Genomic DNA, 16,540 nt, shown 5'->3' on the forward strand with positions numbered 1-16,540 from the left:
AAAGCCAAACCAGACCCGGGTTAAAGCCGGATCCAAACAGACCCGGGTTAAAGCCAGACCAGACCCGGGTTAAAGCGGGGCCGTTCCCGGCTCTGTCATTCGCGCCGGGCCCGCCAGAGGGCGCCGCGCGGCGCGGGCCCTGCGCATGCGCACAGTGCCGGCGGAAGAGGCGGGACCGGCAGCGCTGGCGGCGGCGGCGGAGCAGCAGCGGGAGCGGCGGGCGAGCGGCGGCGCTGGGGTGGCGCTCTGCCTGCTGTGCGGGCTGCCCGCGGCCGGCAAGTCCACCCTGGCCCGCGGCCTGCTCGGCCGGCTGCCGCAGCGGCCGGGCTGGGCCTGCGCGCTGCTCGCCTACGACGAGCTCATCCCGCCCGAGGCCTTCCGCCCGCGCGCGCCGGGGGCGGGCCCGCAGGAGCCGTCCCCATTGGTCAGTGCGGGCGCGCCTGCATGACGTCACTGCGCGCGCCGCGGTTGCCAGGCAACGGGACGCGGCCGCCGCGGGCCCGGTCCCCTCATGGCGGGCCCGGAGCGCTCGGCGGCGGCGGTGCCGGGCCCTGATCGCTCGCCTTCCTCTCCCCGCAGCTGCCCGGCTGGAAGCGGAGCCGCCGCGAGCTGCTGCAGTGCCTGGAGGGGTTCCTGCGGGCGCTGCTCAGCGGAGCGCCGCTGCCCGGCCCCGCGCAGCGCTTCCTGGGCCACTGCCTCCCAGAGCTGCCCGCCGCCGGAGCCGCCTCCCGGCCGCTCGTCCTCCTGCTGGATGACAACTTTTATTACCAGAGCATGCGCTACGAGGTGTACCAGCTGGCCCGCAAATGTAATTATTCCTTGCTTTTCGGCGTGAGGATGTTTGTAGGGAATTCAGGGTGCTCCAGCTGCCTTCTTTCAAGTGCTCTCCTGGAGCGCTGGTTATTCTGATTGCTGGGTGCAATAGAGTAGCAATCAATGTAACTTTGTTAGTGCCTTGTTATAAATTGGTAGATCCTACCTAGAGCAGCCTTAAAGCACCTTGCAGTACATAAGGAGGCTCCAAGAGAGCTGGAGAGGGACTTGGGACAAGGGCATGGAATGACAGGACACAGGGAATGGATCCCCACTGCCAGAGGGAAGGGATGGATGGGATATTGGGATAATTGTTCCCTGGGAGGGTGGGCAGTCCTGGCACAGGGTGCCCAGAGCAGCTGTGGTGCCCCTGGATCCCTGGCAGTGCCCAAGGCCAGGTTGGACACTGGGGCTTGGAGCAGCCTGGGACAGTCGAAGGTGTCCCTGCCATGGCAGGAGGTGAAATGAGATGGGCTTTAAGGTCCCTTCCAATCCAGAGCATTCCATGGTTCTGTGTGTTGATCTCAGACATTTCTTGTGCAGCCTTGAAGGTAAAATTCTGTTCCCTGTCCAAGTTTGTGTCCATGTCAGACTCAGAACCAGTGCAGAAACTCCTCATTCATGAAAAGCCTTTCCCCTGCATGCTGCTCTCAGAAATTCTTACTTGAACTGTTTAAAGATAAAATTGTCTGGTTCTGTTCTTTTTAGATTCCTTGGGGTTCTGCCAGTTATTTTTAGAGTGTCCAGTGGAATGCTGCCTGCAGAGGAATCGCCTCAGGAGTGATCCTGTGCCTGAGCAGACAATACAATTAATGGCAAGGAAAATAGAAATGCCAGATCTCAGGAAAAACACCTGGGAGCATCACAGCCTCATTCTGAATAGTTCTGAATGCGTCTCAGAGGATGAGTATGTTATTGATTGATCCCAGAGTTTTCCCTAAGTGCTGTTTTCAGTGGTAGAAGTTTCTTGTTGTATCTACACAATGTGTAAAAAATATGATTTTTTACATCACCAGTGGTGATTTTTGGAGGCCAGGCAGTTACACAGAATCCAGGTTTGTTGGGAGCTCACAGCCACCACCCTCTGCAGAGTTAACCTCAAAACTCACAGCATTCCTACCCTGTCACTGAAAATCTGTTGTTTGAAACACTAAGGCTAGAAATAAATTGAATTGTAATTGTTTTTAATTTCAGATTAATTCACTGATTGCCAAAAAAAATAACTGAAATCTTGCTTTTCTTTTTTTTTTTTTTTTTTTTTTTCTGTGGCATAATTAGAAAAGAAAAGAAATGTTTCTGTTTGAGTGCCATGGTTTACTCTGTTTGTTTTCCTAGTGAGCAGATCATGAACTTGCTGGCCACTGCTTTGGAAAATCCAGAGAGGCCAAACGAGGAGGACACGGAGCAGAAGGTAGCACTGCTGGGCTTCAGGGCACAGCTTTGGCTGCTGCTAATGTGTTGTTCTCAAATAGCACTTCAAAAATCAAATAAATTCAGAGTCTTTGCTTGTTTCTTTCCTTCCTGGTGGCCCTGGCCAGGAGGCAGCTCGAGCCATCTGTGCAGCCAGTGCTGTCCATCAGGCTGACCAGGCGTGCAGGAGAGTCATCTCTGAGGCCATGCAGGATGCCAAAGGTACCTCTTGTACCCATCCCACCCATCCCAGCTGCCAGCTGGCGATGGGAAACAGCCCCTGAAACTCCTTGGGATAAACTGTTCAGGAATCCTATCCCAACAGTCTGCTCAGTGTTACTTGTAGGAGTTTGTGGATGTGAAAACCAAAATCATATTTATTAACTGTACTCATTACAGCTTTAATAAACCCATTTAGTACAGAGCAGCATTTTAGAGGATTTTAATACTGTTTTGGGACACATGTCAGTAAGGACAGGGGCTTTGCAGTCTGCACTGGTTTGCTCCTGAGATTTATATGAGGAGCAGCTCGGTGTCCTTAACTGAACAGCTCAGCTCTGTGCCTGTGTTCAGGGACAAGAGGGACTGGCTGGAGCTGTGTCAGGGAGGTTCAGGTTGGATTTAGGGAAAGGTTCTGCCCCAGAGGGTGCTGGCACTGCCCCGAGGCTGCCAGAGCTCCAGGAGGGTTTGGACAGCCAGGGATGGACAGGGTGGGATTGTTGGGGGGTCTGTGCAGGGCCAGGAGCTGCACTGGATGATCCTGTGGGTCTCTTCCAGCTCAGGGTATTTTGTGGTTCTGTCAGCAGGAAAAGTTCAGCTTCAATTTTGTTTTAGGTAAAAGCCTTCTCCCAAGTGAGATGAAGAGCCTGGCAGAAGAACTCAACAAACTGAAAGCAGAATTTCTGGAAGACTTAAGGCAAGGAAAGGCTTTGAAAACCCAATATTCTGACCCTACTACAAGTGTTATTTCTTCATTCCAACATAAGGCAATCAATGTAGTAAATAAATATATTTTGAAATAATGACATAGAGAATATTGGGGGTTTAGGAGTCCCAAGTGTTTCAAATGCAGTACTCTGAGCACTGCTGCTGAGAGATCTGAGGTGCAGCTCCCTTCTCTGGAGCCCCTGTGCCTCCTCTCCCTATGATATGGAAGAGAAACAGTTTAATAAAGTCTAACCAAGCTGTTCTTGGCTGTGGAGATCAAGCCAAGAGCAAAGAGAATTAAATTTCACAGAATCAAAAAGAGTTAACCCAGGAGGAGCACTTGGGAAATCACCAGCTCCACCCATGGAAGGATCTGCAATTAAGAATCAACATGGGACCTAATTAGAAAGTGTTATTTTATTCATATCTTACAAAAGCAAAGCTTCACAACATGAACTACACGACACAGAGTAATTTCAGAATTAACCTTGTCGTCTCAGAAACGTTCACTAACATTAAAATTTATTTTACAACTCTAACAGGTTTCATTTTTGCATAAAATCTCTTTACACTGAAATACATATTATTAACAAAGTAGGTACTTAGAAGCACATACACAAGGATTGCTCAATGAAAAATGCTTTATCAGGAGAGAGCTTTCCTGCAGCAGAACATCATTTGCTGTAGATTTTCAAAGAAGCTTAAAATTAGTAGAAAACTTGCCAGTGAAGACTCCTAAATTACATTCCTTTTGTCAAAAAGAAACAAACAGCAAACCCCCAAAACATTCTGGAACAAAACAAACAGTAACAGATTATTTGGCTGGAAAACAGTGCTGGAAAGCGTCCCAGCACTGAGTTTTATATTAAAAAGCCAATCAACATTTTATGTCTAAATCCTCTTCATCTAAACATGTGTCTGTGAAAAAACAACTATTTTTCCTATTGCCTCCTTCACAGTTAAAGAATTAACTGTGATAATGAAGATGTTCAAATGTTCATTGGAATATTCAGTCTCAAAACAGTACATGTGTATTAAGAGTGCTATAAATAGTGCATGTTAGAAATGTTCACAAAGCTGTAAAATAAGCTACAACAATAAAAACAAAACCCCCACAAAGTTCATGTTTTGCAACTACAGAACTTAACAGAACTGAGCTATGGAAAAATTCAATCTCTTTCCCAAACTTCTGTTAATAACAGTTAAAATGCTAATCACCCATTACTTTGTAATGTGAGGATTTGGGTTTTTAAAAAAACTACCAAAACAAGTGAGTGCAGTGTAGCACATGGAGGACACGATTTGAAAAGTTATTTTAGCTAAGGACTCAATCCCAGCATCCTGGACAAGTCTCCCTCACTGACTCTGGGTAAGGCCTGCTTGTGCAAGGGATCATTCTTGGAAAGAATTTGCCACTACCAGCTCTGCTCTTTCAATTACAGTCAATAGCATGTATAAATGATGAAAAATAGGAAAATACACCTTCCAAAGCTGTCAGTTGGCAGGAGGGGACAGTGATGTCAGGGCATTGTTTGGCACAGCTGAACACACAGTGTGACCATGGAACATGAACAGTGCTAGTCCTGGGAAGGGCACAGGGATCCACCCCAGGGATCTGGTGCAGAGCCAAGGGATAAGCACCAAAGCTGCTGCAGCTGCCCAAGAACCCCTACAATGGGGAGTTTGCCCAAGGAAACAGGGAAAAGAGTTTTTTCATTCTCAACCGTTCAGAGATGTCCCAGCTAACCTTTCCCTTAGTTACTCAAGAGCAGAACCAGTGGTATCCAGGCAGCAGCAGGAAAATCCTTCCAAACAACGATTTGCAAGGCTTGGGAATAGATTATTTCACACTGAATTCTGTTACCAAGAACATATATTCCCCACAATGGGATCCCCTCCTAAACAATTTCCCCTTTTCCATTTCCTTGGAAATGCCAGAGCTTAGGAACAGGAGAGTGCATCATCTATCAAAAGTGAAGGAAAAGAAACACTTTCATAAATTACCAATTGTAAAGTCTTCAAGAGGAATGTCTCTTTTCCCAACACCGCATCTGAGCCAAATTTAAATTGTAGAATTGTTCAATGTGTGATCCAAAGAGAACCATCCTTTCTGCCCTCTTTGACTGGAAAAAATTTGATTCCAAAACCTGTCCAGGAGCAGTAACTTCTAACTGGATTCCAGTTCAGTCAACTTTTACTCCTTAAAATAAAATAAAGGATGTTTACACACACAGACTTGCAGTTTTACTTATAAAATAAATCTAAATAGTAGATTTTTTTTCCAAAAAATTGCAACAATGCAAATTTTTGGAATTACGGAGTGTCCTGATGAAAAATGCAAATTACATTCTGTCTTACAAATCCAGCAAAACGAATTCTGAACCAGGCCTGAAAACAAAACCATTTTTAGGAGTGACAATGTTATTGTTCATCTTCACTACACTGGAACCACTCCAGTGGCAGTTTTCTGACCTCATTTACTTCAAGACTGCACAGCCAAGAAAGAACCCAGTTCCTCAACCACAGAAATTCAACAGTAGGTCAGTCAGGTAGACAGAAACACATCTGGTATCCAAATTTCTATTTAATTAAAGTCAAAATTACTTCTACAGCTAAAATTCTTACACAGGTGGTTTTCCTGCATTGATCTCACCCTAATCACTGTAAGTTTTTCCATTGGTTTCAGGAAGTTTTAGCTCCCATAACAACATAAATCTGAATATGCCAAGCATTTGCTATTGAGATTCCAACCTCTGACTTGTGGAAAATTAGTAAAATCTCCTTGCTTTTAATAAAACACAGTTTGCTGATAGGAAAAGGGGAATATATAAGGGAAGCTTTAATTTGTCTCAAGTAGGACAAACCAAGGTAAAAGTGCATGTCTAAATATGGGAAAAGTAACAGTTCTTCCTTTATTTTTAATATCTCAAATTCTTATCTAGCACATAAAGTTATTATTCATTTTAATTAGATGTTTTACTCAGGTTTATGTTAAAGTGCCTGTCCTTTAGCCTGAGGGCTTCTAAAGATGAGTGTACACTATGAAACAAAATAAACAACTTCAGTTACCATTTGCCATCCACAATTCCTAAAAACAACTTCAGTGTAATCAGTCAGTTTTCCTTTGCATCCTGCATGGAGCCCAGAAAAAGCCAGAGGTCCTTCCCCTTATTCCCAGCACACCCAAAGGACATCAAACCTGGGAGAGGGGACAAACCAGGCCTCCAGGTCACTTGAAATTTACAATAAACTGGATTATACAACTCTCAAAAATATAGGCAACCTCTCAGTTGTAGCCTGGCCCAACATAAAACTGAACAAAGGAGTTTGATTTGTAAACTTCTTGTTTGTTTCTATCAGAACTTCTATCAGCAGGACAGAAGTCTAATTGTGCAAATTTTAAATACCTGTACAACTCAGTTTAAGGCAGTTAGAAATCTCACAGAATATATATTAATTCTACATGCTCTTCATTATGTCTCTAAAAATTGCCTCCTCTGAAAAACAATGACACGCAAAATGTTGTAGAGTGTAGGTAAAATAAAGTATCTTACTTTTTTGTTTTTATAACTCATGAATGACAGGCTTTTAGCTCTTTTTTGTTTCCTACCATAGCTTTATTTGCAATAACCTGTTATCTTCTAGTTTTGTGCTAATAGTTAAATTAGTGTTTAAGTCCTAGCATGAAGAGTTTAGACTATACTAAACAAAAACTTATTATTAACCTTCATCAGATTAAAGAAACTTTTACATCAAATTGAATTTATATGTGAAAACTGCTTGTGTTTGTTTGAGTAGCCAGGTTTCTAAGGATTTCTCCAAAGTCATAGAATGGTTGGGATTGAACATGACCTTAAAGGACAGACACCTTCCACTGTCCCAGGCTGCTCCAAGCCCTGTCCAACCCGGCCTTGGGCACTGCCAGGGATCCAGGGGCAGCCACAGCTGCTCTGGGCACCCTCCCAGGGAACAATTCCTTCCCAAAATCCCACCTAACCTTGCCCTCTGTCACCATGAAGCCTTTCTTCCTTGTCCTGTCCCTACATGACGTGTCGTTGCATTGACCTTTTGTATTTTATGGGTAACATATCTTGTGTTGCCCAGTAAACAATCTGGGAATTACATCCTATGGTTCAGGACACACGCTCTGCTTCTCCACTTGCAGAATGTTTATTGGGATTAAGTGCAAGCAACTTAAATTTAGCAACCACAGCATGTAAATGCATTCCAACCCTTACAGCACTCTTGGCTTTTTTTGAAAGGCTACATATAAAACAGCAACTGAATCTGATATAAAATTTCCCTGGCAAGTTTTACAATGATACAGAAACCATTTTGCCTCCTCTGTCGAATTGATTTATGTGAAGATTCCTTATGGGAATGTGCAAGCTTTCCATCAGCAAGTATGAAAAATAGACTGTAATATGTTAAAAAACTAAACAAAAGCATGTTCTCAGTCAATGTTGATTATGTTGGCCTCTTGCAAAGTGGCAAGCGAAGTCGTACTTGTTTTTACACTTACACCCACAAATGTTACACTGGAAAGGATTTTCAAATCCATGGCATCCCATGTGGATGGTGTAAAGGATATTGTCTGCAAAGTACATGTCACAGTGTGGGCAGTGGTGCAGGAGCTGAGGGTCCTGCACTGGCAGGGCTGGAGCTGGAGTACTGGGCTGGCTGTTGCTGATGCTGGGAGTGCTGGTGTGGGCACTGCGGTCACTGCTGGGCCCTGCCACGGGACTATAGTTCCTCTGATTGTGTGTGGGCCGGGAATCAGGGCTGGTTGGAGAGGAATTCTGAGGAATATTTGCTGACACAGCTGAAACTACTGCAGGTGCAGCAGGCTGCTGTATCATGAAAGGCTTTTCGTCTTGACAGGAAACGACGTCAGGAGAGGCTGGATTTTGGTTTTCAGGTGGCAAACTGGACAACTGTCCTGCTAACGTGGAGAGCTGGTTTAAAGGATTATCCACCATGAGGTCTTGTGGATCTCTTGGCAAGCCACCGCTCGGAGTGGTTTTTGTCATGCTCTCGTACGCCTCAGTCTGGATATTGGGGATTTCATGGGTGAAATCATTAAGGTAGTCTGGCTTCTGCACCACCATGGAAGGCGGACTCAGATTAATTAATGCTCTTCTGCTGTACCCCAAATTGCTGGTCTTCTTCTGCAGAACCCCCCACATCTTCTTGCTGCTCAGGGAAGACCTCGTGCCCTTGATGGGCACCATCTTGTGCTTGCGGCGGCGGTGGTGGGACAGGTTGCTGCGGTCGCTGCAGCGGAAGGAGCAGAGCTCGCACTTGTAGGGCTTCTCCCCGGTGTGGGACCGCATGTGAGCCTCCAGGTGACGCTCGTAGGCCGAGGCAAAGGGACACAGGTGGCACCTGTGTGGCTTCTCCCCTGGAAAATCAGAACAGGTTAGCCCACAGCACCGCGGAGCGCCCGGAAAAGGCTTTGTGTGCAGCACGGAGCGGCTCGTTGTGAGCCACTCGTCCAAGTCACCGGCAGCCTCGAGCTCAGCTGGGGATCCTGGCAGAGTGGAGAGCACTGGGACAGCTCTGCCTTGCCCAGGGATCAGCAGCAGCAGGAAAAATCCTGAGTGGAACTAGCATAACACACTGGGAACTGCAGCAGCAACGCCAAGGACTGAGTGCAGTGATGTCTGCGTGGTGCCCTGGGTCCAAGCTCTCCCTCACCCATGGAGTGTGCTGGGGAACACAGGAATGTCTGAACCACCAAAATGTCACTGTTCTTCATGATAACTCTGAGAGAGGATATCCTTCTGGGACCTTCCACACATCCCTACTCCTAAACATCCTGGAACTGGTTAAATAACCTACACACACAGGGAGCCACTCAAGGACTGAGCTTTGAAAAAGGATCCTGCAACCAAAGAATTGTAACAGAATAAAAAAGTACATGTCTCCAGGTATTCCCTGGAGAGCTGTGTGCTCTTCCAGATGGGAGATGAGATGATCATCAGGGAGACCATCATCTCTTTTGCACATATAGAACTTGGTTCTTCTATCAAATGAAATTTATAGATACAAAGATTTCTGAGTATTTTTTTAAAAGTTAATGTGAGTAACATAGTAACAGGCCAACACTTCTGTTACACAGCACTTTAGGACTTCAGATTTTCCGTTGATAGAGTGATCTAGGAGTTACAGATCCAGGTCTGCAATTTCAGAAGTGTGTTCAGCTACTGAAATGAAAGATCATCTTATTCTTCCTGTCTTGAGTGACACCTCCCTGTCATGTGACTGATGAGCATTCCATAGTTTGGAATCACAGACTGGGATACCAAATAGATTTCTTTTATTCCCCCTACATCACTGGCTCTCCAAGAGGAAAGAAATCAATTTTTATGCTACCTCTAAGTACCTTCTTTGCACCAAGTAAAACCATGACTTCTCCATGAGCATCTCTGTGTACTCATATATATACACACAAGGATGGGTAAAGATCTGGAGGCTTGATAAAATGCTACGAGAAGATTGACAAACTCCCTGCATTCACACAGAATTTGCCAATCTGATTTCATTCTAAACTGGTTACACAGAGATAAAAGTTTTGCATCACACATAGCACAACACAGCTGGTGAACTACTCACTATCTGCTCTCAGACTCAGCATGAAGCCAATCCTGCAGCAGGCTGCACTTAATAATAATAATGATAATACTGGTTGCATGATCAGGCCTGGGTCACAATTCCTTTGGCAGATGTCCAGGATGCTGTACCTGCTTATTTACACTGCTCTGAGGCTCTGAATCAGCTGCCACTTCCCTGCTCCAATGCTGACTCATCTGAGCCTTCACAGCACAGCAACCCATCCTGGCCCTCTGCCAGCCTTCCGAGCCAAACAACACTCAGGCCTCGGATCTTCTTCCCTTGAGTGAAAAAACAAACCAAACCAAACCAGGAAAACAAAACCAAAGTAACTCTTTTCTTGTCCTGGAAGACACGAGAGAAGAATTTACCAGGTCCTTCAGAATCTGAACCTCAGAACTCTTTGATTTCTGGTTGGTTGCCATTTCCTACCCCATTATGCCTTGTTGAAACAAGCCAACACTGCAGGGCCAGTGCAAGGAGCCCCACCTTTCCAAAATCCACCCAGGGAGCCCCTGTGTGGAAGGAATGGCTCCCAGCAAAGTGAGGATCTCACTAACTGTACCTGAGGAGGGCTACCATCACATCCCAGTTACAACAGCTGAGTCCCAAAACACCACTACCCAAGACTGAAAAGAGACTTGGAAGTTTTGGGACAGTCCAGACCAGACTGGAAACCTGTAAAAACATTAAAGCTTTGCAGGATACAATTTTTTTCTGCTCTGTTTAACACCCTGAAGTTGTCTGTATTGGTGTGATACACTTGACAGAGTTCACAAACACCTATTTTTTTTGTTTTCTCTCATTTGCCATGAAGTTGGAGCTTTCAGAACAGCTTAGGATATTTTAACCTTTATGAGAGTTTTGCTTTTCAGGTTTATACATCCAACCGTGGCCAATGCTCCTCAACAAGCTACAGTTGATAATTTTTCTGTTCACTACTCATATCAGTCACTAACTTGATGGTATATCCTCACATTTGAATATTTTACCAATAACTTTACTCTTATTACTATGCTTTTGTACTTCCTCATCTAGAATGTTGTGCAGAACAGGAATATTTTCATGGCTAAACAACAGAGGAAGAAAAGGCTCTATAAATCTCTGTGTAGGAAAATGTACATTTATCAATTTTCTCATCAGCACAGAAAAACTAGAAGATATTTTTAGGGCCCTTTAATTTACATTGAAGCTTTCATGCTAAACTTTAATCCCATATAGTTACTTATAATAGTAAGTGTCAGTAGGGATTTGCACAGTTTAAATAGGTACCTGGCATACCTTTACAACAATAGACTATAAAAACGCACCAATACTCAGTTATTGTTAAGAATTCTCACACTGCTTGGATTTGCCAGCTGATGCTGTGGAAATTCCAACATTGAGCAAATCCCCCAAGGGCTCCCAGGCAAGCAGAGCAGAAGATCCCATACCTGTGTGAATCCTGATGTGCTCGATGAGCCGAGCTGTTCCTTTGCTGGCGTAGTTACAGTAGCGACACTTTAATTTCCCATCAAAAGTCCTTTCAAAGCCATCCACCAACATTCCTGAGTTTTCATCCAGTGAAACTTCAACAGAAGGATGATCCAGACCATTCTGATCACCTTCTGTCCCAGCTGTGAACAATGCAACACAGATTTTAATGAACAATCTGTGGGACACCATCTGTCACACTGTGAGCAAATGCCAAATAGCTTTTGTTTCTCTCAGCCCTTGGTCTATAAATACAGAGAACTATAAAAACGTGCCCTGATTAAAACAAAGGTAGATACACATCCTTTGTGACATGAAAATGACTACCAGAAATGCTTCCATCCTGCTGCAGCATTACCTGGACTGTGAACACTGAAGTCTAAAAAAAATCAAATTTATGGTACTGGAATCAGCTCACCTCCCTGGAGAGTCTCTACTTCCTTGTCACCAGTAACTGATCCAGAAATCATATTGACATGGTGAGTCTGCTGGGTCAGATATTCCTGAAAATCCTTCACAAAGTCCAACGGTTCTGCCTTCTTTTCCCCCATAGTGACTTTTTCATTTACAACCTCTCGTGCCTGGAAGGGAAAATGTTTTCAGAACACAAGTGTCATTGAATTCGGCTGCATTCATAGTAACAAGTTCATGTTTTGGGTTGGATTTTAAGAATTAATTTTATCACACAGCACGTGTGGTGCGGTTTAACAAAGTCTGGCTTTCAGTTGAGGTTTGGGCCAGGCCTGGCTGGGCTGGGCTCATGTGGCTGGTTTGGGCCAGGCCAGGCTGGACACTGAGGGCAGTAAAGAAGGAGTCAGATTCTAGATGGAGGGGATTGAGGAGATGCCTTAGTCTTGGGCTGAAATTCTTTTGTGATGCTATGGTGAAGATATATTTTTGATATATCAGACTTTGTTTTTTCCCTGTAGTCCATGAAGTGCATGGGGGATGCAGCATTCCCCCACAGCCCCTGAGAGGAGGACACTCATGCTAGAGCATGTGGATGCTGAAAAGCTGTAATCCAATGAGAAGCTTGACCAGAGAGAGATGTGAAACTCTGCCCCAGTGATAGAATAAGAAAAACCTCTGCTCACAGAGATTAAAAAAAGAAAACTTCTGTTTTTATGCTAGAACAGCTCATCCTTAAAATAAGTTAAGCCTATGAAAGCAGCTTTGGGAAAGCTGCAAGGCATGGGAGGGACTTTCACACTGCAAACAGATTTTCCTTTCCTGGGTGGCTGATTCACTGTGACACTGAAGCCAAGAGGGAACTGTTTCTTGTGGAGAAATCTCCATGGCATGGCAAGAGAGACTCCACTCCCTAGGTGGACTGAAGAAAGATTATTTTAGAGGAGGTAAACTGACTGAAAGTTCCAGGTTTTGTCTCTTTACGTTGCCTGTGGGAAAGAAAAGAGGGTGTGGCGGGAGGAGAAGTGTTCTGAAGGGTTATTCTTATTGAATAAATAATTCATGTACATATTTATTGAATAAATAAGACATGTAATAATTATTTTCTTATCATTTTTTCTTTTAATTCTGTTAATAAAGTTTTCTTTATACCCTTGAAAGTTTTGAGCCTGTTTTGCCCTCCCCCTCCTAATCCATATCTCACAGCAGGAAATGAGTAAATAAATAATTTTTAGTGGGTAAATAAGCCTTTGGCCTGTATTAGACCCACTACAGTGAGTCAAAGAACAAACTGACAACCATAAGAATATTGGTTTTTGAATTTTTAACTCATTAAAGATCACCAAATACAATTTATGGGGAAGTTGCTTTCAGTAATAGGTAAAATGCATAATAAAATAGTAACTAAAATTTAAAAATAAAAAATACATAATAATAAAAATCAACCTGTCTTTATAAAAATAAAAATAATGGATCATACCTGAATTTTAGTTCCCTGCTAAGTAGCAAACATGCTCCAAAATGTACCTTAACACGTCAGATAAAAAGTACAGAGCACAGCTTCTCCACTTTCCCTAGAAGGAATGAAAAGGAGATGTGAGTCCATTGCTCTTCCCAATCCCCATCAGTTATAAGAAAGAAACCTGAAAAAGATTTGTGTTTGAAAGACAGGGCTCTAACACTCTGCTACTATAAATTTTATTAAAACTATCACACTTCCAGTAAAAGCTTTTCAAAGACTGCATCCTCTGCCTCCTGGATGCTGCCTGAAGGACACTTCTGACTCATTGACTGTTTCCTAATAAACATCTGGCTCCAAAAACCCCAGATTTGGGTCAGTGAATTATGGGAACTGCAAAGCTGGGAAACAACTGCATGTTGGTGATTAGCAAAGCTGGAAAGAAGCCTTAGAAAAAATACTGTTTCACAGTTCTTCCAAAATTTGACTTTCCTCTCCTGAGTAAAAGTCTTAATCCAGTCCATAATTTTGCACTGAAATTATTAAAATATTCCCCAGAAATCAGTGGTCAGGCTTGTTTTGGGGAGTGCAAATAACAAACCTCTATAAAGTCTCAATTCACAATGAATTTGGGAAGACAGAGCTTGGGATACATTTGGAAGGAGAACAACGAGTCTGTCACATTATTATTTCAGAAATAATTTACAATGCTACCATTTCAATAATAATATTCCTTATTTTTAATAGAAACTTAGGTGACCTACAGGAACCCAAGTTTGGAGTTCCACATTTAAATATCTTCTGTGTATCCAAAGCTACTTACAGATGTTTGTTCATTTTTGGCATCCAGATGAGGATGTTCTTTCACATCTTACCTGAGCGTGCTCAACTCCCAGCATTTATTATCACCATTCAGTCATTTTGGAACACATCTTTATGTATCTACCTACCTACCCTCTTCCAGGTGTCACCAGCCTCCTGTAGGCTTAAGTTAGTTTGTGTTCCATTTGTTGGTGTCTCCTGCAATAAAACAAAGACATCAGGATATGAAATTCAATATTATAATATTAAAGATACCTCTAATATTGAAGATATGAAGAGGAAAAACAGGACAACGTGACACAGAATCCTGACCAAGCCAACTTTCCATGAATTATAATAAGAAATAACAATTTAAAATTAAACCATTCCAAACAACATCAAAGGTTTGTGTTATCAGAGGAGAATCTTTGTGTGCCTTTGGGTAAGGCACCAAAACTTATTTCAGAGAATCACAGAATAGTTTGGATTAGAAGGGACCTTAAATCCCATCCAGTGCCACCCCTGCCATGGCAGGGACACCTTCCACTGTCCCAGGTTCCTCCAAGCCCTGTCCAGCCTGGCCTTGGACACTTCCAGGGATCCGGGGTGGGCACCCTGTGCAGGGCCTCAGCACCCTCCCAGGGAACAATTCCTTCCCAAAATCCCATCTAACCCTGCCCTCTGGTTTAAAGCCATGTCCCCTTGTCCTGTCACTCCAGGCTCTTGTAAACAGCCTCTCTCCATCTTTCTTTTGTGTCCTTTCCTGTACTGAAAGGCCACAATTAGGTCACCTCAAAGCCTTCTCTGCTCCAGGCTGAACAACCCCAATTCTCTCAGCCTTAGTTGATTACACTGACTGCTTTTAAAAAACACTTAATCTTCAAAGAAAATGACATAAAATTTCATAAACAGGTTAGGGATCAACTGCATAAAACTTCCTTTCCCTATCTCATTGATTTATCAAGAGAACACTCATCCTTTTCTTTACACCAGTGTAGGGAAGTCACCACAATCGAAACACAACCCAAAGCTCCCATTTGTGTGCTCAAACACTTCTGTGATTTTATGTGGTATTTTTTTACAGCTACACAGCCAGTAGCTCTCCTTCTCGGGGGAGAATGAGGCACATCTGATCCTTGCTGTGTCACTCCTGCAAACCAGAAAATGCAATTCTAACGCTCAGAAACTGAGCAGCCCAGCTCGTGTTTCACACACCAGGGATGGGCTGATGACACCGGGTGTTACCCGAGCTCTGCTGACACAGCCACACCTCCTCCAGCTTCACACCAGCAGGAGCAGAGCGCTGGTTACTCATTTTCTACCCTGGCACAAGTGCAGGACTGAACAGCGGTCACAGCACTGAGGTGAGCTAAGTTTGCCATCAAACAACGTGCCAGGATGAAATATTCTGCCAAAGAAAGTAGTTCATAGAGTACACCCAGCAGTTTCACACACACACAGAACTAATCCTGCAGTAATTCTAAGAGCATAAAGCATCTATGAGGTCAGGTATGCAGTAGGAGAATAAATTACTGTGAGCATATGTATGCATCCCACCTTCTTCTCAGGAATCCCAGGGAAAAAAGGGGGAGGGTGTTCTCTGTTCCATCTTTTCTGTGGCAAATAAATGAAAGCAGGAAGGATTCCAACCTCCATCCAAGCCCTTCCAGGTCCTCCTGAAGGAGTTTTAACCGTGGGGAGGGGGAGTGAAGTACAGCCTCCTTGGGACAGGAGACACAGAGCTGCTGGAGAGCATCCAAAGACGCTGAAGGGACTGGAGCATCTCCGTGTCCAGGAAAGGCTGAGGGAGCTGGGACTGTTCAGCCTGGAGAGGAGCCCCAGCTGAGAGGGCCCCCAGCCCTGGGTGTCCCTGGGGTGTGCCCAGGGGGTCCCGGGGTGTCCCTGGGGTGTGCCCATGGTGTCCATGGTGTCCTGGGGTGTCCCTGGGGTGTGCCCAGGGTGTCCATGGTGTCCCTGGGTGCAGGGAGAGGCACAGCAGGGCCCAGGCTCTGTTCTGGGAGCCAAGAGTAGCACCAGAGCCAAGGACAGGGACTGATGCACAGCAAGTTCCACCTCAACGAGGAAGAACTTCACTGTGAGGGTGACAGCGCTGGAAGAGGCTGCCCAGAGAGGGCGTGGAGCCTCCCTCACGGCAGATATCCCACAGCCTGCGCCGTGCTCTGGGATGGCCCTGCCTGAACAGGGCGGTGGCACCTTCCAACCTCACCCACTCTGCGATTACAGCGCCCGTGCGATTTCAGTAACTCTGTGATTTCTGCGGTCCCTCTGCTTTCTGTGGCCCGCGGCTCCACATCTGAGGAGCATCCTCGGGGCTGCGCCCCTCACACAGCCCCGCTCCCGGCGGGGCAGCGCGGCCCTCCCCAAGCGCTGTCCCCCCCGGGCCCGTCACGGCACAGGGAGGCCCCGGACGGAGAAGGAGGGAGGGAGAGGGACGGGGAGGGAAGCGGAGGGGAGGGCAGGGAAGCGGAGGGGAGGGAGAAAGGCAGCACTCACCGCCGCCGCCCCGCGCCGCTCCCGCCTCCCGCCGCCGCCATGTTTGTTGTGCCTCCCCCCGGCCCCCGGCCCCGCCCACCGCAGTCTCGCGAGACCCGCGCGCGCGAGGAGGGGTGTGGTGTG

General features: G+C 45.3%; 2 protein-coding genes across 5 annotated transcripts; one reads left to right on the plus strand and one right to left on the minus strand.

Moving 5' to 3' along the window:
• Positions 1-130: 130 nt before the first annotated feature.
• Positions 131-3,689, plus strand: PSTK (phosphoseryl-tRNA kinase). Of its 2 annotated transcripts, none has more exons than XM_030276579.4 (6): positions 131-424; positions 580-808; positions 1,522-1,720; positions 2,149-2,224; positions 2,352-2,445; positions 3,058-3,689. In XM_030276579.4, exons 1-6 carry the CDS (start codon positions 146-148, stop codon positions 3,243-3,245), a joined length of 1,065 nt encoding a protein of 354 aa, XP_030132439.4. In that variant the 5' UTR covers positions 131-145; the 3' UTR covers positions 3,246-3,689. The 2 variants fall into 2 exon arrangements, with proteins under 2 accessions (XP_030132439.4, XP_072787449.1); XM_072931348.1 differs by having other exon boundaries at positions 2,313-2,445; positions 3,058-3,257.
• IKZF5 (IKAROS family zinc finger 5) lies at positions 3,550-16,514 on the minus strand. 3 transcript variants are annotated; one of them, XM_012574695.5, is made up of 6 exons: positions 16,418-16,514; positions 14,057-14,122; positions 13,124-13,217; positions 11,654-11,816; positions 11,196-11,378; positions 3,550-8,551 (listed from the first exon to the last, which is right to left on the minus strand). In XM_012574695.5, exons 4-6 carry the CDS (start codon positions 11,784-11,786, stop codon positions 7,608-7,610), a joined length of 1,260 nt encoding a protein of 419 aa, XP_012430149.1. In that variant the 5' UTR covers positions 11,787-11,816; positions 13,124-13,217; positions 14,057-14,122; positions 16,418-16,514; the 3' UTR covers positions 3,550-7,607. The 3 variants fall into 3 exon arrangements, with proteins under 3 accessions (XP_012430149.1, XP_012430147.1, XP_012430150.1); XM_012574693.5 differs by having other exon boundaries at positions 14,053-14,122; XM_012574696.5 differs by having other exon boundaries at positions 7,302-8,551; positions 14,049-14,122.
• Between the last annotated feature and the right edge of the window lie 26 nt (positions 16,515-16,540).

This window comes from Taeniopygia guttata, chromosome 6 (genome assembly GCF_048771995.1).
Source record: "Taeniopygia guttata chromosome 6, bTaeGut7.mat, whole genome shotgun sequence".
NCBI lineage: Eukaryota > Metazoa > Chordata > Aves > Passeriformes > Estrildidae > Taeniopygia > Taeniopygia guttata.

Coding starts and splice junctions, on each gene's coding strand:
- PSTK (XM_072931348.1), top strand. CDS start 146: ATGCGCACAGTGCCGGCGGAAGAGGCGGGACCGGCAGCGCTGGCGGCG. Junction 809..1,521: donor GTACCAGCTGGCCCGCAAAT/GTAATTATTCCT, acceptor TGTTCTTTTTAG/ATTCCTTGGGGTTCTGCCAG. Junction 1,721..2,148: donor GAATGCGTCTCAGAGGATGA/GTATGTTATTGA, acceptor TTGTTTTCCTAG/TGAGCAGATCATGAACTTGC.
- IKZF5 (XM_012574695.5), bottom strand. CDS start 11,786: ATGGGGGAAAAGAAGGCAGAACCGTTGGACTTTGTGAAGGATTTTCAG. Junction 11,379..11,653: donor AGTAGAGACTCTCCAGGGAG/GTGAGCTGATTC, acceptor CATTGTTCACAG/CTGGGACAGAAGGTGATCAG. Junction 8,552..11,195: donor GCACATCAGGATTCACACAG/GTATGGGATCTT, acceptor CTGATTTTCCAG/GGGAGAAGCCACACAGGTGC.